Source organism: Impatiens glandulifera, chromosome 4 (genome assembly GCF_907164915.1).
Source record: "Impatiens glandulifera chromosome 4, dImpGla2.1, whole genome shotgun sequence".
Classification (NCBI taxonomy): Eukaryota; Viridiplantae; Streptophyta; class Magnoliopsida; order Ericales; family Balsaminaceae; genus Impatiens; species Impatiens glandulifera.
The window spans coordinates 1586858-1606600 of record NC_061865.1 but is presented as its reverse complement, the minus strand read 5'-3'; the positions used below and the strand labels follow the sequence as shown (position 1 = coordinate 1606600).

The window sequence follows — 19743 nt, the reverse complement described above, 5'->3', positions numbered from 1 at the left end:
AATCACTGAATCAAGTGAATTATATACACATCCAAAATACTAAATGTTTGTTTATCAAACTAAATAAAACCCAATTATATATATATATATATATAAATTAAAAAAATAATTATAGGGTGGGTACAAAAAAGAGAGAGGAGGAAGAGACTTTAAGCATGGGATCATCTATCCACAATTTCAATCAATAATTCAAAAAGTTCTGAAAAGAAAAAAAACAAAATTATAGCTTTTCAGTTTAATTTCACTTTTAGTTCAAAAAGAAATGAAAAATTAAAATAAAATTTGATTAGTCCCAATCATGTATTATTGAATATTTATTTTTATTAATATGAGCATATATATATATATATATATATATATATATATGGGTTTTTAGGGTTAGTTTGAGATTATATTAACTTACTAACTGAGCTTGTTTGATACATAGAATCTTGTTTCTTAGTTAATTTTTTTTATAATATTATTATGATTCTAATTATTAAATTTATCAATTAAAATATATATTTTTTCTTTTATTAGATTTTAATCTTAAACATAAAATAACATTTTAATAATTAATCATAATATATAACCTATTTTTATTGATTAAAAATAACTCATAAAACTTAAAAAATGAAACAATCAACTCAAAATACATTTCAGTATTAATAAACCAAATTGATTTAAATTTGTAATAGACTATTTCTAAATTAGAAATTAATCACCCGCATCTAGACCTAGTTTGAACTTGAGTTAATTGGGTTATTTTTATTTTTTTTCAATCAAATCACTATCCATTATCAAATAACTTAATTTATCAATAAAAATATTAAAATATCTTTATTTTACTTTTATTAAATTTAAATAATAATAATAGTAATAATTTTAATAATTTATCTTATACAAATCTCAAATAACCTTTTTTTATCAAACAAGGTTTTCTTGTATAAAATCCAAAATAAACCTAAAACCCCCTTTAAAATCAAACTAGCTCCTACAAGTTCTCATTAAAAACAGTGTTTCGAAATTGTCGGGCTCACAATGATCGATATCCACCATTATAACTAAACTTTTCCATTATCTAACCATCACATGCAAGCTTCTGCAAAAAAAAAAAAAAAGACAACTCTTTTGTTAAAAGAAGAAGAAAGAAGGAGGAAATGAAAGTGAAGTCCATTCCATCAATAACTTCCTTCCACAAGCATGGAATGATCTCTCAAGTAAACACTCCTCAAAAGAAACAAGATCATGTTGAAACCAATAATCCTCCAAAACAAGCATCATTGAATCATCATGATCATCATCCTCATCATGTCAAAGATGAAGATCAAGCCAAGGGATCATGCAAAGAGAATCTCGAACTCGACTCCAAACCTAATAATTTCGCCTTCAAGCCCAATTCCTCAACTATTACATTGCCTCCGGGGAGTTCCGAGGGAGCAATTCTCTATACCACAAGCCTGAGAGGAATAAGGAAGACATTCGAGGACTGTGGAATAATAAGATTCCTTCTCGAGAGTTTCAAGGTTACATACCAAGAAAGGGACGTTTCAATGGATATGAAACTCCGAGAGGAGCTTTGGAATATCTCGGGGGGACAAAGAATGGTTCCCCCGAGATTGTTTGTAAGAGGAAAGGACATTGGAGGGGCGGATGAAGTGGTTGGATTACATGAGCAAGGGAGACTTTGGAAGGTTCTTGAAGGGTTGCCATTGAAACAATCAAACAAGGTGTGTAATGGATGTGGAGGAGTAGGGTTCTTGATTTGCTTGAGATGTAATGGTAGTAGAAAGGTTGTTCATGATGATGATGATGTGTTTGTTAGATGCCCAGATTGTAATGAAAATGGGCTTTTGAGATGTTCTATTTGTTGTTGATGAATTTTTTAAGGTTTTATTTGTATCAAAATTACTTAATTTACTTTGACCTGGTTGTTTTTGTTGTTCTTAATTACTAATTAAGGCATGCATTAATATTACTTTGGTTAAGGAATCAAATAAAACTTGATATTTTAGTCTGTTTTTGTCTTTATGCATTGACAATTTGACATAATGATCAATTGATATGATGTTATTAACTTTATTTATAAGCAATCACTTGACCTTCTTCTAGATTACTATTTATTAATAATCAAACTAATAATTATAAGATATTTATGATAGATAATACTATTTATTTATTAAACAAAAACAAGATAAGGATGATAATTATAATTAGGAGTCTAATTTTCATATTATTTATTCATATAATCAATCTATCATATTTGATACGTTTCCAAAATTTATATCTTTATAATTGCAAAAATTCTCATTTGTCATTCTAATTCCATATTTTGTGTGTTTACAGCAGTTATAATTAAATATTTCTGTTAAAAATGTGTTACTTATATCCAAGTAGGATAATGTCATTCCCATTATAGATAAAACAATATAGTAAGCTTCTAATTTATATATCCAAAAAATTAAAATTAAAACACCAAATTGCAGTGTCAAGAATGAATTCCAAATTCGATCATCATCGTAAATATTAGATAACAGCAATTTAGTTTCAACCGAACCCAAAAACACCTGATCCTTGATTAAACAAACAGTTTTCCACAGGCAAAACCAACCTTTATTCTAGTTTTGACCTTGCATATTGTTCTACAGCCTTGTCTATTTGCAGGAAATAACAATTGGTGGAAAACCTTAAGTTAGTTACCCTCGGAAACAAATTTATTTGCTCATTCACGCGTGTCACCAGATGGGCGTGTGCCTCTTCGGTTCCAAATTGGTGTAGTTTCAATCAGTTTATGAGGATAAAGTCGTCTTTCACTCCTGCTAAGGTTCTTGAAATTCATCACTTTCAGCCTGGCTAGTTTGGTCTCCTCTTCAGCTGTCATTTCCCTGACTACAACTGTCAATCTACATTTTTGAACCAGTCTTACCCCACATTTTCCTTTAGCATGGTATGAGTATCGCTTTATGTTAAGGCCCTTCCCAACGAAAGCCTCGGCTGCCAAAATCCCCCAAAATAATTGTTATGAAGATGTAATCAGGATTGAATCAGTTATAGGGGAATATTTTAATTTATAGGGGATTGATTATATGTTATTACCAACAAGGAGACGATCTGGATCTAATCCATGATTATGTGTTGCATTTGCTCTCGCTGAGTGTAGAACCTGCACAACAAATATTTGCATTTGTAAGAGTTCCAAAATCCCATTCTCCAGATTACCACTGCATTGTATTTTTAAAGAGGATTCAGATGGGAACTTTCTTTGTAACTTTTTTCATGTTGATACATGTTTCGGAAATATCTACATTTGTTATGTAGAAAATAATCTGAGTCATGATAAAGAAAAATTAATTTGATCGTATCTATACCAAATGAAGCAACACAAATACACTATAATATGGAGTATGATCCAGAAAAAATGTGATAAAGATTGTGACAAAATATAAGTTTCCAATAGAGTCAACATCAAAACAATGACAGTAATGTATAGGCATGCTTCAAAAATAAAAATTATACATATTTCTATTCCAGTATTGCCCTTTTCCTTTTCTTGGTCAGGGAAAAAATAATAAAATAGAAAAGGGTAAATTTGGGAAAAAATGTGAAAGAAATTTTGATAATGATTATGTATATTACTCTCTACAAAACTGATTTTTGTTTCTTATTGTATCTTTTTAATAATGGAGGATGTAAAAAAAATGATGCACATGATTAGTAAGAAAGATAAATACCTGGTAGACAGTATTTGAAGCGCGTTTTACAGTTACTTGCAACTGTAGTAATGCATCTTCTACACGCATTCCACGAATTAATGCTGCAACTAAGTTCAGCTTCTTAGGACTCTGGCAAATTCAACATGATAAGATATAATCAAAGTGAGTGTAAGAAATCAACAGACTCAGACATAGCAATACATCACCAAAAAGGAAGGATGGCAAAGAAAGCAGCATCAATTACCATTTTAATTTTCTTTAAAATTGCTTCAACTTTTTCGCGTTTTTCAACCACTTTTTTCTCTTCATCTTTTCCACTGCCTGATGTTAAGAGAGGCGTCAGTGGAGAAGAAATTGGTGTTGCATCAGATGCATCTGCGAGTAACTTTCTGGAACTAGAAATTCCCTGAATCAAAATAGTAGCCAAAACAATTAGGAAAAAGAAGAATAGCAATGCCATGACAGGGAGTAGTAACAAGACATTGTGAATATGCAGCATGCTACTATAAACAGAAAGTTCAATCAAGAAATATGTCACCATAATATAAATGTTTACAAAGTAAGAGAATAATTTAATTCTCACAAACATTTTTGTTTTGGTAGGTTGAGTTGAACTCACTAATTGTTTATAAACAATTAGTGATAGAATGAAACTTTCTATTTAGACTACATGAAGTAGCTTGAATTTATTAACAGAGTCAATTTTTCATAATTTAGATCTTCAGGAACATTTCTTTGCTTTCGTCCAAAAAAAGGTTTTAAGGACTCCTGCATATTACAATCAAAATTCAACAATATTCAGCTTGGCATGAAACAATTCTTATAAACAGAGTCTTCTGACAGGAGTCCCACACCCACTACTAGAGCCAGGCAGGCAACTCATTCCTTTTATAAGCATACAAACTAATGCATCTGGATGCCGATCAGATGATTGAATCTCTAACAAGCCAATGTAAGAGTAATTATGAAGTTGTTCATCGGAAGTAAATTAGGTGGATGTTGGAGATGTGAGAAGCCAAAGCAGGGAAGGGAAAAGTTTGGTTTTGGCGGCAACAAGAGGAAGGGAAACAAAATTGACAGGTAAATCAACCCTCATAGTATGAAAAAAATAAAAATTTGCAACTAAATCAGGCTTGGTGTAAAAGCTTAGAAGAGGGTTTTTCCTTGTCTTAATGTAATGCATGATCAGAAGTAGCTGTAATCAATTTATGAAGAAAGTTTAAAGTTTATACTCTAAAATCGATACTATAAATATCCAAATTTTTCTGAAAGATTTGATAGACTCAAGTAAGCATGTTCTAGTCAATTGCTTGTATTTAATAACATTACCAACTGCTGTATATAATTGTATAGAGGTCTTTGGAAGGTTAAAGGAATTGGATTCCGTAGGGTCTCTGCATAAGCCAGCTTTCCTGCTAAAAGACATTGTAAGAACAATTAAAAACTGGTTGCAAGTATATGACTTCAATTTAAAGATGCAAGAAAATAACATTGTTCAATTAATTCTCATCATATGAATGATTAAAAAAACTATGGTTCAACCGAGGCCATAGAAGTTTTGCAAAGATTGGATATGCAATACAGAAACAAAATTACCAGGCATAACAGATGTCCCGGCATAGTGACTATAAGACCTTATAGAGGTTTGATAACTGTTCTCCCATCTTCTCCCAACATTACGGATTACTGACTGTAAATGTTTGTGCCAGCCCACCATGTTGAAACTTCGGATTTTTCAGACTAGATACTGAATATGGTCTGCAGAATTTAAAGTGAATCTGTTAAATTTGGCACTAATTATTGAACGAACTCATTCATGGAAATGGAATCATAAAGTGCCTGAAATCAAATCTTAATTCATATAAGGCTCTAGTGTGTAGCATATGCACAATACTAGTTCAGCCTTGAAGATGTAAAATTTCATTTATATTGATATGCAGCTAGAAGTAAGCATCTAGAATAAGAAAAGACGATAGAAAAGGAACAAATGGAGGAAGAAAGGCTACCGGTGAACTTCCGACGAGATGATGTTCGATCGTTCGTTAAAGAGAAAAGCCTAGTGACCTGAATTCTACAACGGCGACCGAGAAACCTTCTCCGGCGACATCAGCTGAGAGGGAAGTGCGACTGTGTGAGGGTTTACTATCACAGTCTTTTCTTCCTTTAGGTTCATTTATGGGCCTTTCTAATGACCCGTTTAGAATTGTGGACGGCCCATTTTGTGCCATTCATTAATATTAAAATATATTATTATATAATTAAGAATAAAATAACAAATAACAGGTTGTAAAATATGACTCAAAATAAATCTAGATGGCAACCAAAAAAAGGAAAGTGATAACCCTTTTTTTTCAATTAAACATAGGACTGAAAAAAAATGAAGTATTGATTTTATTTGATCAGTTTTAGCTGTTCATTTTCAGTTAATCGGTTTTTTATCGGTTAATGATTTGATTTTCGGTTAATTTTATTTTCTATATTAGTTATTTTAAAATTATAATTTATATATAATTATTTTTAAAATGTTTATATATATATAATAAAATAAAAATTATAAAACAATTTGAATAGTTTCATTAATAAATATAAAATTATTTTTATAATATTACAATAAGGTGGATTATAAATTATAATTTAAAGAAATTACAATTATATAATAAAAATATGAAAATATTTTAAAATTAAATTATCGGTTCTCGATTAAATTAAATTACCAACCGAAATCGATAAATCAGATACCAATTCTGGTCGATTAACCGATTTATATAAAAAAAAAATCGGACTTAACCAAAAATCGATTAATCCCTAATCATAAACTCATCCTAATGCATATAATAATAAATAAATTTAGCATATAAGATTTTTTATATATTAATAAATATTTTTTTTATTAATATTTAAATTGATATTTTAATCTCTCACAACTCAAACTTTATATATAAAAATTGTAATTACCAATTATTTGTTACAGCTGATCATAAATTTTCTTAAAATAAAATCATTAAAATAATAAAATAATGTTGTTAGTTCATTTGATCTCTTAAACATTATTTTTTATTTGGTTATCATAATTAGTTGTATAAATTATTTTGAAAAATGAAATCCAAATAAAGAATAAATGAATAAAAAATAATTGAATATAGGAATAATTTCTCCTAAGCCGTAGAAATTGTAGCTTCAAATATAATGATCAAAATGTTTAAACTACTTTCCCATTCACTCAACATTTTATGAAAAGTAAAATTTGACTCCTATTGAACAGCATAATAAATATTTATATATATAATTATATTAGAGATTTGATCGTAAAATTTGGGTTCAAAAGATTAGCCCACTACATATTTTTTTTCTTTTTCTCTTCCGATTCAGACTTAAATTTTAATTTCCCCACCTTCAGACGATAATGCTTGGTACATGCGAAATTGACAACCCAATTGACAGTTCCGCGTGTGAAATTGACAACGATAGTTCCACCGGTCTTTGACTTTCTTCCGACGTTCTCTTGATGTAACACACAAATGTCGCCATACCCAAGTTCGAAGGGGCTCCCACGCAGCTTCAACACGGCCTACGACTATATCTCCAAACAACGACAATTTCCAGACAACAATATAATTTGTGAGATTGTTGAGACTGATTTGTGAGTTTGTGAGTTGGGCTGATTTGTGAATAAATGATCATGATTTGGTTAATTAATGAGTTTCAAAATTATAATTCTTCCACTAGTTGAACTGGAATTCACCCAAAATATTGACAATATAGAACATTGTAAAATAATATAAATTAACTTTATTTTGTAAATTAGAATAAAAGATTATAAAATTAAAATAATTACACGTGTTATTAGATTAAATAAACATTTTCTTCTCTTTAAATTTTAAATTTCAAAGACCCATTACTACTATTCCATGTTTATAAATAAATGATGAGCCATTTTTTTTGTACAATCATTTTACAAAGTGAATAAATAATATAAAGCAAAAGAAATTAATAATATATATGGGGTGAATTTAGATAAATTGAGAGTTGTGGGGGTAAAAGAAGAATAAAAAAAATCGAGGGATGTAAAAGAAAATGACAGGTTTAAGACAGAGTTTACAGTTCGCAGTTTCTAAATTCTTCTAACCCTTTGGGCGGAGCATTCAATCTTCAAGCTCCCTCGTTTACATCGCTGCCTTCTCCCTTCTTACTTAGTTTCTTCTTCAACTACTCTCTCTCTCTCTCCATCAAAACTTCTCTTCCATATCTGCAGCTACACTTATCTGCACTTCAGAAAGGTAATCACGATCCAGCTTAAGTAATATTATGATCTCATTTGCTTCTTACGATTTCTTACTAACTTCTCATTCTTTCAGGCAATGACATTGAGCTCGGGAATGGAAATGGCCTTGACATTTTACAAATCCGTTCATTCACCGCCTGTAAGTTGTCGCCTCTTCTTTCTGCGAGCTTGTAATTGTATATCATGTTGCTTTTATGCGGGACTGTTTCATTATCAAGCTAATTTATCGATTTATAAGCAGATCGTTTTCCAATTTTACTTCTGTTAAGATCCAGCGAAACTTCATTTCATTTTCAGCTTTAGATTCTTATTATGTCCGCCTGTAATTGTATAACATGTTGCTTTTATGCGGACTGTTTCTTTAACATGCTAATTTATCGATTTATAAGGAGATCGTTTTACAATTTCCGTTCTATTAAGATCCAGCGAAATCTCATTTCATTTTCAGTTGTATATCATGTTGCTTTTATGCGGACTGTTTCTTGTAACTGGCTAATTTATCGATTTATAAGGAGACCGTTTTCAAATTTCACTTTTATTAAGATCCAGAGAAACTTCATTTCATTTTCAGCTTTAGATTCGTAATTTATGTCCGCCTGTAGTTGTATATCATGTTGCTTTTATGCGGACTGTTTCTTTAACAGGCTTATTTATCGATTTATAAGGAGATCGTTTTACAATATTCATTCTATTAAGATCCAGCGAAATCTCATTTCATTTTCATTTTCAGCTTTAGATTCTTAATTTATGTTACTTTCAGCTGAAAAAAAACTGTTTATCGACTTGTTTTTGTAATTGAAGAGCTTACTTCCGGGGAGTGCTAGGGGAATCAAGAGTTCCCAATGTAGTTTGGTTGGGGGAAGTAGGGTGAACTTCCCACGGCAGAGAAGTCAGGTTACTCAAGTTAGGCGAAGTAAGACTGGTAAACGTGGAGGAGCTTTAGCTGCTACATGCAAGGATGATAAAATTCTGGTGGCCAACAGGGGAGAAATTGCTGTTCGTGTTATTCGAACTGCCCATGAGATGGGGATTCCTTGTGTTGCGGTTTACTCAACCATTGACAAGGATGCACTTCATGTGAAACTGGCTGATGAATCAGTTTGCATTGGTGAAGCACAGAGTAGTCAGTCGTAAGTTTTCACTTCCAATCTTTTGCTTACTTATTATTTTTACTCCCTATAGTTCCTGTATTTGGTATCCATTCTTATCATGGTTGATATCTTCCTTGGTGTTAGTGTAATAGGAAAATTTGGTATGAGATCAACTCTAACCCATTAAACCTTGTTTATCTAGTATGGCTAAATCTGTCATTCTATTGTAATCATACAGGTACCTGTTGATCCCAAATGTCCTCTCTGCTGCTGTTAGTCGGGGATGTACAATGCTGCATCCTGGATATGGTTTCCTTTCTGAAAATGCAGTTTTTGTTGAGATGTGCCGCGAGCATGGAATCAACTTTATTGGACCAAATGTAAGTACTTCAGAAACTAATTTAATTTTTGTTTATTATTGAATATTTAAGTTATAATGTTTTCTTTTCAGTTTAATTATCTTGTTATTGTTCTTTCGTTTAATTATTCCTTTCCTGTAAAATGACCGCACCCCGCGTTCATGACTCTCTTTAAATATTTTTAATACAACGATGACCCTCTTTAAAAAAATGTTTTCTTTCCAGTTTGATCTCCAGTAAATGCACCTAATGTATTGTGCAAAATTTTAATTGCCTTTCACTATTTTTTTGAGGGGTATTGAAGCAAACTTTAAGTGTTGTAAAACACAGATGAGAGAGAATGGAAGAATTTCATTGTATATGTGAGAAAGAAACTGTTTAACAAATCAATATTCTCATTATGAGAATCTAACTGCTACATCTATTTATAATTTTATACCATTGATCTAACAAACTAACTATTTAGATCAGGCCAGCCCAAATTGATTAAATCCCAGTCTTTGTTGCCTTCTAATCTCCACTATTGATATAGTTCTAACCACCCCCCATTACGTAACAAATATTCTGGCATTCTATTGCCAACTTGTGGCCTAACTTTGACGTGGACCTTATATCCAAGTAATGCTCATGATTATGTTCTTGGAACTGGAGTGTAATGATTATTTGAAGTACTGAATGCCAATACTTTTCATAGTTTGATGGCATTGTTATTTCAATTTGTTAATTTTCATCTAATTTTGCAGCCTGATAGCATACGTGTCATGGGTGACAAATCAACTGCCAGGGACACAATGAAGAATGCTGGAGTTCCCACTGTGCCAGGGAGTGATGGATTATTACAGGTATAGGTGTCATCACTTTATTATAATATATTGTCAAGTTGTTGATAATTTTTCCTCATTGTTGAAATTTAATTATTATATAGAGCACTGAAGAAGCAATCAGAGTTGCAGACGAGATTGGCTATCCTGTAATGATTAAGGTAACTTATATTCTCTCACTGTGAGTTCATTGGATGCTTAAAAATTGTCTAACTCAACCTGCAAGCTATTGTACTATAGATATTAGTTATGTAATTAGACGCTTCTCTATATATACTTTACTCCTTACTTCTAGAGATTGTCTAATATATCCGGGAATGGGAGATTAAAGATTCCAAATGTGTACCCAATTCTTTTGATGTAATGTTGAGTATATAGCTTTACATTTGATTATTAGTCCTCTCAACGGTAGTTGGCCAATTATGAGGAAATAAGAATGATTTGTTTTCCATAAACATTAACTGGTGGCTTGGGTATTGGAATATCCCCATTTTTTCCTACTTCAGTTTGATCATGTTACTAGTGTATATACTGGTTAGAAGTGTATTACAACTATCATCCATTGGTGTGAAAGATGAGAATAAATATATTGGAAGATAAACTCAATATGACTATGGCTTAGAAATAAATCAGTAATTATATCAAATCATTCATAAAAGTATATTTGAATTCCTAAATTTACCCGGAAAAATGATATTAAGAAAATTGTTAGAATATTCCTCTAAATCGTTCTAACTGTTATAATTTTTTAGCATATCAAGATACACAAGCAAATTGTTGAACAGTGAATACAGTTATAATTAGTTGTATTCTCTCTTCCTGTTTCTGTGGACTGAGCTTAGTATAATGTAGGCAACAGCAGGTGGCGGAGGACGTGGTATGCGTCTTGCTAAAGAACCTGAGGAATTTGTGAAGTTGTTGCAGGTATTTTCCTCTAAGTTGCATTTGAGTTATTGGCCTTTGCATATCTTGGAAACTGTCGAAGACTAGTTTAGTATCATTTTATTATCCATGTCCTTCTGCGGCAAACATTTGGAACGATAATCAAAATTTTACACTTTAGCTGTACAAAATCTGTCATTTAGCTCTAGTAGACTAATAATCACATCAGCTGCATCTGTTTGTATCAGTTATTATGATTTTCTTGTTTATTCCATTCTTTCTTGTTTTAGAAGTTTATCATTTTATGAATCTCGTTATGTAAGGAGCACACAGTTTAGGTACAAGAGAAAGATCCCTCTGGTGGTCTCTATTTTACTTTTTCATCATTAATATGATTTCATTTTTTGCAACTTACATTGCTGATGCGTGTAAGAGGTTTATTAAAATTATAAGTCAAAAACCAGTTAAGGCATGCAATATTTTTCTGAAAGTAACTATTTGGAATTCATCACGTGTAAGCTCAAGTATATTTTATGACAGCAAGCTAAGAGTGAAGCGGCTGCTGCTTTTGGAAATGATGGCTGTTATCTGGAAAAGTATGTCCAAAATCCAAGGCACATTGAATTCCAGGTAACAAGGAGAATCTTGTATATTTGTACTAGTTTATTTGGTGTTCCTGCTGGTCCACTTATATAATTTCCCAAAAAATGGCAAATCATAAGGAATAAACTCTTTGTGCAAGGTTATGCTTTTGAACTTTTTCTTCTGATCATTTGCGACCCTACTCAAGTATGCAGGGCTTGTTTGTTAAATGTGAAGCATAAAGAATAAGAGATAGCTCTGGGGCTATTTGTTATTTTTTTATTTCTATGATTAACATGGACTTTGTAAACAGTATACTAGATTTATATGCACTAAACAAGAAGCGAGTTAGATTGTCAAACATGATTTGTCTCTTCCTGATTATATGCCTTATTGTACATATAATCATATTATAACTGGAAATGATTCAAGAGACTGGACAAATATTTATGGATAAAATGGTCTTTTAAGCACTCATGTTTTTTATTTAGCACCAAGAGAAAACCAAGAAGTAGAATGTTAACAATTTGGGTCATGGTGTACCATTGATTTTTTTTTTTACACAATGAGGGATGGCACTGTAACACAAACATGCTTCCTAATATCCTTATAATTGGAAGCCAGAGCATATATTCTCCTGAAGTTATTCATTTAACCCAAATCACGACAATATGCAGTAGTTTTATGTTTGAATGATTATCAATTGTGTTTGGATGCCCAGTAAGTCTACTGTAGATCCTTTGGACGTTATTGACTCATTTTTTCTTTCTATAGGTTCTTGCCGATAAGTTTGGCAACGTTGTTCACTTTGGAGAACGAGATTGCAGTATTCAGGTACATGACTATGACTTCACAAGAGGTCAATCAAGTCAATGTTTAGTCAATATAGCAAGTAAAATAATTTTCCAGTTCTTCTCATTCTTTATTATCCCTCAACTTGTGGAATGTTGGGTTGTCATCTATCATTTGTTTGCATAAATCCTTTGCAAATCAATATTTCTGGATGGCCAACATTACTCCATTGCCCTTTTTCCCTGTCTGGAAGAGAAACATGGGTACTGGATGAAAGTTGAGAGCTTTTTCCCTGAGAAAAGGAAATCTTTATTAAAAATTGAGAGCTTCTTTGATGTGGGTTATTTGATTTTTTTTAAATAACCCACCATCCCAGTCAACAATCTACTCATTAATCACATCATTCAAATTATGACCCCAAAATACCCTCTATTTAAAAAAAATATATTTATTCATTATTTTATTTACACCCCTAATGTTTTTAACCCCAAATAACCTTATTTTCATATCCTACATCAAAAGGAGTTATTTAAAAACAGCCACATGGTTATTTAAATAACCCAGATCAAACAAGGCCTGAGCTTTTGACTAGTCCATTATGGAGCCTTAAATTTCTAAACCACTTTTGTTTCTGTCCATTGTCTTTGCAACTACTGTTCTATCCCAATGGTTTATATCCATCTCAAGTTTTCCAATTACTTGTTTGAACAGAGAAGGAATCAAAAATTGCTTGAAGAAGCACCTTCACCTGCTCTGACCCCAGAATTACGAAAAGCAATGGGGGATGCAGCTGTTGCAGCTGCAGCATCCATTGGTTATGTAGGTGTTGGTACAATTGAGTTCCTTCTTGATGAGAGAGGCTCATTTTACTTCATGGAAATGAATACTAGGATCCAGGTAAATGTCATTCATTAATTAAAAAGATGAGTTTGGGAAGACATCCATTTGGGTTTTCATTTTGTTATTGGAATTTTAGGTTGAACATCCTGTGACAGAGATGATTTCATCTGTTGACTTGATTGAAGAACAAATCCGTGTAGCTAGGGGTGAAAAACTTCGCTACAAGCAGGTAAAAATAGAATACTAAGATATACTACTCATTGAACATTTACTGACTTGATTATTAGATTTTTGGGGGGGAAATTGGTCTTTTGTGGACAAAATAAATTAAAGAATTTATCTTGGTGAGCAGGAAGATATTGTTCTCCGTGGACATTCAATTGAATGCCGTATCAATGCTGAAGATGCTTTCAAGAACTTCAGACCTGGGCCAGGTATTTCTTTTATTTTTTTTTGCATTTAGTTGGGCTATTAATGAAGAAATCCATTATCACATCATTAATCAAATCATCAACCAAAATACTTAAAAATATCCTTACTTTATTTTTGAAAACATTTTAAATATTAAATACAAAGAATATTTTAGTCATTTAACCCTAATAGTCCACTTATTTTCATCAATCAAGATTTATTTTTCTCCAAAAGATCAGTTTGTTTAAAAAAAACTTAAAAACAAGCTCTCTAGAATAACAATAGATTATTATATGAATGTTGGCATATGGGCTCACATACTGATTCCTATCTCGAAAAGTTTTTTCTCTTTGGAAAATATATTAATAAATTTTGAAATCTTAAAGTTTGTATCACTAAAGTTGTCACAAATGACGAGATAAAGTAAAAGAAAGGGATACATTTGACAGATATCCTTTATGGGTATATAAAATGTCTAGTAAACTCACCAGGATAACTCAAGTGACAAAGAGTCTTACCTAATAGACCAAAAGTCTCAGGGTAGTGGGGCATTGTGCTAGCCGCCCCCGAGAATAAACCCCATTAACAAAAAAAAGAAAGAAAAATGTAAAAATGTCAGATTAAGAGCATGAAAGGTTTAAAGGCCACGCATAGATGTGTTTAGTGTAGTATTTTTGTCTTTTATGTTTACAAATGTTAAAGTACAATTTCTGAATTCCTTTGGCAAAACAGGGAGAATTACAACATACTTACCAGCTGGAGGCCCATTTGTTAGAATGGATAGCCATGTATACTCAAATTATGTTGTTCCTCCCAGCTATGATTCCCTACTCGGAAAGGTTCGCAAAACCTTCATTTCTTTCTTCGCTTTTTCCAGTGATTTACAAATTTTGAATTTCCTTGACTGCCTTAGGTAGTTAGGTTCCCTTTTCTCTAGTTATTTTTCATTATCATTAGGAAAATAACTTGATAGTATTGTTTGAAAAATGGAGTTGTTACTGTCCTTTTTTTTTTCTTTTTTTTCTTTCCAGTTATGAATGTCTAATATTTGTTCATATGTTCTTTAGCTTATTGTGTGGGCTCCAACTAGAGAGAGGGCAATCGAACGAATGAAGAGAGCTCTTAATGACACCATAATCACAGGTAATTAATACAGTACTTAATTCGTTCTTGAATTGGTGTTTACTGCCTAATCTCTCCTCGGGGTTGTTTGATTCAAATCATCAATTAAAATACCTTTATTTTTATTCTTTATAAAATTTAAAATAATGACACTATCATTTCTCTCTACAGGGGTTCCAACCACAATTGACTACCACAAACTCATTCTTGAAGTAGAGGTAAAAAAAACTATAAATTTAGCATGTTCATAAAGATATACAGTTTATGTAATAGTTGTTATTTTGATCGTTTTTACATGTTCTTATTTGACAGGATTTCAAAAATGGAAAGGTTGATACTGCTTTTATTCCCAAGCATGAAGCAGAATTAGCTGCAGTAAGTAATTGAGAAACTATATTATCTTTGGCATATACATTTTTTTAATTTATTTTCTTTGTCAATTTCTAATTCATTTGTGCTTTCTTCAGCCACAGGATTTGGTACCTGTATCAGCTCCTGCGAAACAGCTGAATAATGCTGCTTAGACGTCGAACAATTTAGGTTGGTTTCGAGATTATGGTTTTGGTGGGATCCGGTTTTTATTTATTCAAGTCGGTTTTCGAGAGAAAATTAAGAACTCCTTTCTTTATCTTTGGCTAACCCTTGAGGTTTGTGTATGTTTGTTTGTTTGAGACTCTGTATAAGTCTTATTTATTTAGTATCATTTTCCAACTAATAATACAATGGAATAGTTACATTTTGAAGATGGGATTAAATTAAATATTTTTATAATAGTGTTTAAATAAATATTATGTTTTTTTTTGCTTATTGAATTTTAATCTAATTATCTCTTTTGGTTTAAATTCAAGATTAAGTTTGAGTGTTATTTTCATGAAATTGTGAGGATGGCAATGAGTGCGGGGAATGGACAATTTATATTTTAAAAAAATTTTCAGAAAATTTTTGCGTTTTTAAAACGTATGAATAAAAATAATAATAATTTTTTAGGATGTATAAATGAAATGTTTTATAGTTTTCATCATAAATATGCTAGTAAAAAAGTGTTAAAATTTTGCATTTAAAGTTCTATAATATTAATACAAAGAACTGACAACACTAATACTAATACTAATGCTCATAACTGAAACTAACCAGCATTACATATTAATAATGCAAACTTAAAAAATAAGCCTTACCTGAAACTCATGCGAACAAAACAGAGTTTGAAATTTTAGCGGTTGTAACCTAAATCAAGCCCATGCTCCCATTTTGCTATGAACCATCCTTAATGCCAAAATTGGAGTCTTGCATCATGGCCACAAATTCGTTATAATCAATCCGACCATCCTGAAAAGAAAACATGAAAATTTATGTAATTTTTCAAGCAAATAGTGTTAGTTTATTTATGTATATACATTATCTTGATCAACTTCGCGAATGATATCTTCAATATGAATATCTTTGAGACCAAACTGATCGCAGGCCTGTTGAAGCTCGTCTTGTGTGATGTAACCACTCCCATCTTTGTCAAAGTACGAGAACGCTGCAAACATATGATCTTCCTTCTCGATCTTGTTCAAATGGATCATTGCTGCTATGAATTCTCCGTAGTCAATAGTTCCACTGTTATCAACATCTGCCTGCAATTTCATTCTACTCAAAAAATGTTTCTTAAATCAATGTTAATCATTAAATTATACCGCTTCCATTAGACTGTGGATTTCTGAATCCTTCATTTTAGCACCAACTCTTTCTAAACCTTTTTTCAGTTCTTCAAGAGTGATTTGTCCACTGTTATCTGTATCTATCATTTTAAACATTTGTCTTAATCCCGCTATTTCCTCCTCAGACAAACTCTCGGCAATAACCTGCAAACAGAATTAAATCAATTTGATTTCTTTTAATTTGTGTATAAATATCGACATAAAACAGATGTTCATTCATACTCTGATGGCTATCTTCTTCAGTTTGTTCATGGCAGAGAATTGCTTCAACCGAGATAATACAGCAGAATCTAGTGGTTTATCAGGAGCTAATCCATCAACCTGAATCCAAGGGTGGCCTGCAAACAAACAAAAACCAATTTATCCATGTTTATTCAAATAGTAGGAATCGAGAGAAATATGAATACTCACAAAGAACTTCGTGGGCAGTCAACCGTTTTTTGGGGTCTCTAATAAGCATTTTTCTTACTAAATCTTTTGCACCATCAGATATACTAGGCCATGGCTCTGATATGAAGTCAAGTTCACCTTTTAGAACCTGCTCAAATATTCCTTGCTCCGATTCTGTGTTCAAGAATGCTCAAATTCACCAAATGAATAAAGTAAAAACGAAGAATCTGAATTATTAATACTTACCATCCCAAAATGGGGGAACTCCGCTTAACAAAATATACACGATAACACCAGCACTCCAAACATCACATTCCTGGCCGTAGTGTTTGCGAAGAACTTCAGGAGCTACATAGTAAGGACTTCCAACCACATCAGTGAATGTTTCACCTGTATTATTATTATCATCATAAACAAAAGAATGTCAAAACAAAATCGAAATCCTTCCTTAAAAAGTGAAGAATTAAGTAACAATATATACCTGGTCTAAAAAACATTGAGAGACCAAAATCAATGGCTTTAAGCTGAGACTCTTCTTCTTGATTAACAAATAGAAAATTCTCTGGTTTTAAATCCCTATGCATAACGCCTAACGAATGACATGTTTCAACAACACTAACAATGACCCTCGCCAGCTGAGACGCTTTCCTCTCTGTATAATGTCCCCTTTGTATAATCCTATCGAAAAGTTCTCCTCCTGCACATAACTCCATAACCAAATTTACTGCAACCCCATCTTCATAAGCACCTATTATCGATATAATATTGGAATGCCCTGCCAAATGATGCATTATCTGTATCTCCCTTCTAACATCTTCAACATCCTCCTCTGTCGTTAACTTCCTTTTAGCTATCGTTTTGCAAGCAAAATCCTTACCGGTTGCCTTCTCCACGCAGAGAAAAGTTGTGCCGAACTGTCCTTGACCTAGTTTCTTACCTAAAGTAAAAAATTCCTTCATATTCTCTGTTTTCCTTTGGAGAACAGATTCAACTTGTAGTCCCATGCTTGATAATCGCTTCATGTGAGTCTTACCACTCTTTTTTCCTACATCCGTGTTCTTGACTACCTCCTCTTTTGCCATAGTTGTCTCACGCTTGATTGATTTCATAGTATCGACACCTTTTGGTGGAAGATCTCCGTTGATTTTAATAGGTTCAGGTGGTAGACTACGAATACCACCACCACCAGCATCCTCTGGAATATTAATTGATTTGCTATCATCATTTGGAGAAGGAAGTTTGTTATCCTGCGGCTGAGTTTTCCAGATTGCAGCTGATACTGATTCTAAGAAACCGTTCTTCCCCAAATTGCGGGGCTGTGCGCAAGTGTTCCCCATCATATAATGATATCCGAAACAACATATATCGATTCCATGAACTATAATCTAAAGCTTAAATCAAGTGATACATCATCTGGTTCTCATTCTCAGACGTACCTTCATATGCTCCCGAATTGTTCAGAATCCGAAAAGAAAAGCTCAACTCCTTCCTTTGAATCGGATCTTAGTTCATAACCTCTGACATGTAGAGAAATGCGGATTATTAACTCCCCTAGCTTCGTGAAGACGTAAATATCATGAATCTGAGGTAATCCTAAACCAAATGAAGAAGAATAAACAAGATATATTGATTCCATGAACTATAATCAAGATGAAGTAAAACTTAAATCAAGTGATTCGAGATCACACACATCAATCATGTGCTTCTCAAACGTACCTTCATATAATGATATCCGAAACAACATATATGGAATCCATGAACTATAATCGAAATCACACACATCATGTTGTTCTCATTCTCAAACGTACCTTCATATGCTCCCGCATTGTCCAGACTCCAGAATCCAAAGAGAAAAGTTCATTTGAATCGGATCTTAGTTCATAACTTCAGACATGTAGAGAATTGAAGATTATAAACTCCTTTGTTCGCCGTTAGACAAACTTCACGTAAATATAATGAATCTAAGGTAATCCTGAACCAAATGAAAAGGAATAAACAACATATATTGATTCCATGAACTATAATCGAGATTAATGTAAAACTTAAATCAAGTGATTCGTAATAACACACATCATGTGGTTCTCATTCTCAAACGTACCTTGATATGCTCCCGCATTGTCCAGAATTCAAAGATAAAAGCTCGACTCCTTCGTTTGAATCGGATCTTAGTTCATAACTTCAGACATGCAGAGAATTGCGGATTATTAACTCCGTAAGACAAATCCTAGCTTCGTGAAGGCGCGAATATGATGAATCTGAGGTAATCCTGAAGCAAATGCAGACGGAAGAAGAAGAAGAACACGGCCTCAGGAAAAATCGCGGGAAGAAAGGAGATCAAGGAGAGAGAAAAGTTGTTGAAGAATGAGAGAGAAGAGTAGAGAAAGAGAAGAGAGAATGATTATGGCCGAGTAAGCGAGTCGACTCAACGAAGAAGCCATGATTCATTGGTTGAGGAATCAACGAAGATATATATATATATATATATATATATATATATATATATATATATATATATATATATATATATATATATATATATATATATATATATATATAACTTGGATATTAAGCTACGTAAGGTGGTTATTTCTGTTATTATGTACTGTATATTGGGACCCACAACAATAATTAGTTATAAAATAATTATATATTTTTTTTATAACTAATTCATGTCTTTTATTAATGTTTTTTTTAAATTAAATTATAATTAACTTATTATTTTTTTTTATTATCAATTAATCAAAATATATTTTATCATTATATATAATATATTTTA

The 19743-nt window shown here is 32.1% G+C and overlaps 4 protein-coding genes across 5 annotated transcripts; 2 read left to right on the top strand and 2 right to left on the bottom strand.

Annotated features, from left to right (window-relative positions):
* Positions 1 to 1139: 1139 nt before the first annotated feature.
* On the top strand, positions 1140 to 1856 carry LOC124933761 (uncharacterized protein At5g39865-like). The gene has a single exon (XM_047474203.1). It carries the CDS (start codon positions 1140 to 1142, stop codon positions 1854 to 1856), a length of 717 nt encoding a protein of 238 aa, XP_047330159.1.
* A 591-nt stretch (positions 1857 to 2447) lies between these two features.
* LOC124934216 (50S ribosomal protein L22, chloroplastic-like) lies at positions 2448 to 5456 on the bottom strand. Of its 2 annotated transcripts, none has more exons than XM_047474714.1 (6): positions 5289 to 5456; positions 5022 to 5107; positions 3937 to 4098; positions 3711 to 3821; positions 3076 to 3142; positions 2448 to 2973 (listed from the first exon to the last, which is right to left on the bottom strand). In XM_047474714.1, the coding sequence occupies exons 1-6, from the start codon at positions 5407 to 5409 to the stop codon at positions 2702 to 2704; spliced, it is 819 nt and encodes a 272-aa protein (XP_047330670.1). In that variant the 5' UTR covers positions 5410 to 5456; the 3' UTR covers positions 2448 to 2701. The 2 variants fall into 2 exon arrangements, with proteins under 2 accessions (XP_047330670.1, XP_047330671.1); XM_047474715.1 differs by having other exon boundaries at positions 5022 to 5104.
* A 2359-nt stretch (positions 5457 to 7815) lies between these two features.
* Positions 7816 to 15643, top strand: LOC124933449 (biotin carboxylase 1, chloroplastic). The gene is made up of 17 exons (XM_047473850.1): positions 7816 to 7969; positions 8048 to 8113; positions 8776 to 9104; positions 9304 to 9445; positions 10168 to 10266; positions 10350 to 10406; positions 11098 to 11169; positions 11668 to 11757; positions 12484 to 12543; positions 13213 to 13398; positions 13478 to 13570; positions 13694 to 13775; positions 14485 to 14591; positions 14820 to 14895; positions 15046 to 15092; positions 15187 to 15249; positions 15342 to 15643. Exons 2-17 carry the CDS (start codon positions 8051 to 8053, stop codon positions 15396 to 15398), a joined length of 1623 nt encoding a protein of 540 aa, XP_047329806.1. The 5' UTR covers positions 7816 to 7969; positions 8048 to 8050; the 3' UTR covers positions 15399 to 15643.
* Positions 15644 to 15975: 332 nt separating this feature from the next.
* LOC124933448 (calcium-dependent protein kinase 20-like) lies at positions 15976 to 18929 on the bottom strand. The gene is made up of 8 exons (XM_047473849.1): positions 18776 to 18929; positions 17449 to 18560; positions 17214 to 17357; positions 16989 to 17141; positions 16800 to 16915; positions 16554 to 16721; positions 16269 to 16493; positions 15976 to 16200 (listed from the first exon to the last, which is right to left on the bottom strand). The coding sequence occupies exons 2-8, from the start codon at positions 18305 to 18307 to the stop codon at positions 16126 to 16128; spliced, it is 1740 nt and encodes a 579-aa protein (XP_047329805.1). The 5' UTR covers positions 18308 to 18560; positions 18776 to 18929; the 3' UTR covers positions 15976 to 16125.
* Positions 18930 to 19743: the final 814 nt, after the last annotated feature.

Excerpts from the sequence above, each read along its gene's own strand:
- LOC124934216 (XM_047474714.1), bottom strand. The coding sequence starts at position 5,409 with ATGGTGGGCTGGCACAAACATTTACAGTCAGTAATCCGTAATGTTGGG. Across the intron at positions 4,099-5,021 it reads ACAATTATATACAGCAGTTG|GGAATTTCTAGTTCCAGAAA; the intron begins GTAATGTTATTA and ends ATTTTGATTCAG. Across the intron at positions 3,822-3,936 it reads TTTTAAAGAAAATTAAAATG|AGTCCTAAGAAGCTGAACTT; the intron begins GTAATTGATGCT and ends TGAATTTGCCAG.
- LOC124933449 (XM_047473850.1), top strand. The coding sequence starts at position 8,051 with ATGACATTGAGCTCGGGAATGGAAATGGCCTTGACATTTTACAAATCC. Across the intron at positions 9,105-9,303 it reads GAAGCACAGAGTAGTCAGTC|GTACCTGTTGATCCCAAATG; the intron begins GTAAGTTTTCAC and ends GTAATCATACAG. Across the intron at positions 13,776-14,484 it reads GAACTTCAGACCTGGGCCAG|GGAGAATTACAACATACTTA; the intron begins GTATTTCTTTTA and ends TTGGCAAAACAG.
- LOC124933761 (XM_047474203.1), top strand. The coding sequence starts at position 1,140 with ATGAAAGTGAAGTCCATTCCATCAATAACTTCCTTCCACAAGCATGGA.
- LOC124933448 (XM_047473849.1), bottom strand. The coding sequence starts at position 18,307 with ATGATGGGGAACACTTGCGCACAGCCCCGCAATTTGGGGAAGAACGGT. Across the intron at positions 17,358-17,448 it reads CTCAATGTTTTTTAGACCAG|GTGAAACATTCACTGATGTG; the intron begins GTATATATTGTT and ends ATAATAATACAG. Across the intron at positions 16,722-16,799 it reads TGAAGAAGATAGCCATCAGA|GTTATTGCCGAGAGTTTGTC; the intron begins GTATGAATGAAC and ends TTCTGTTTGCAG.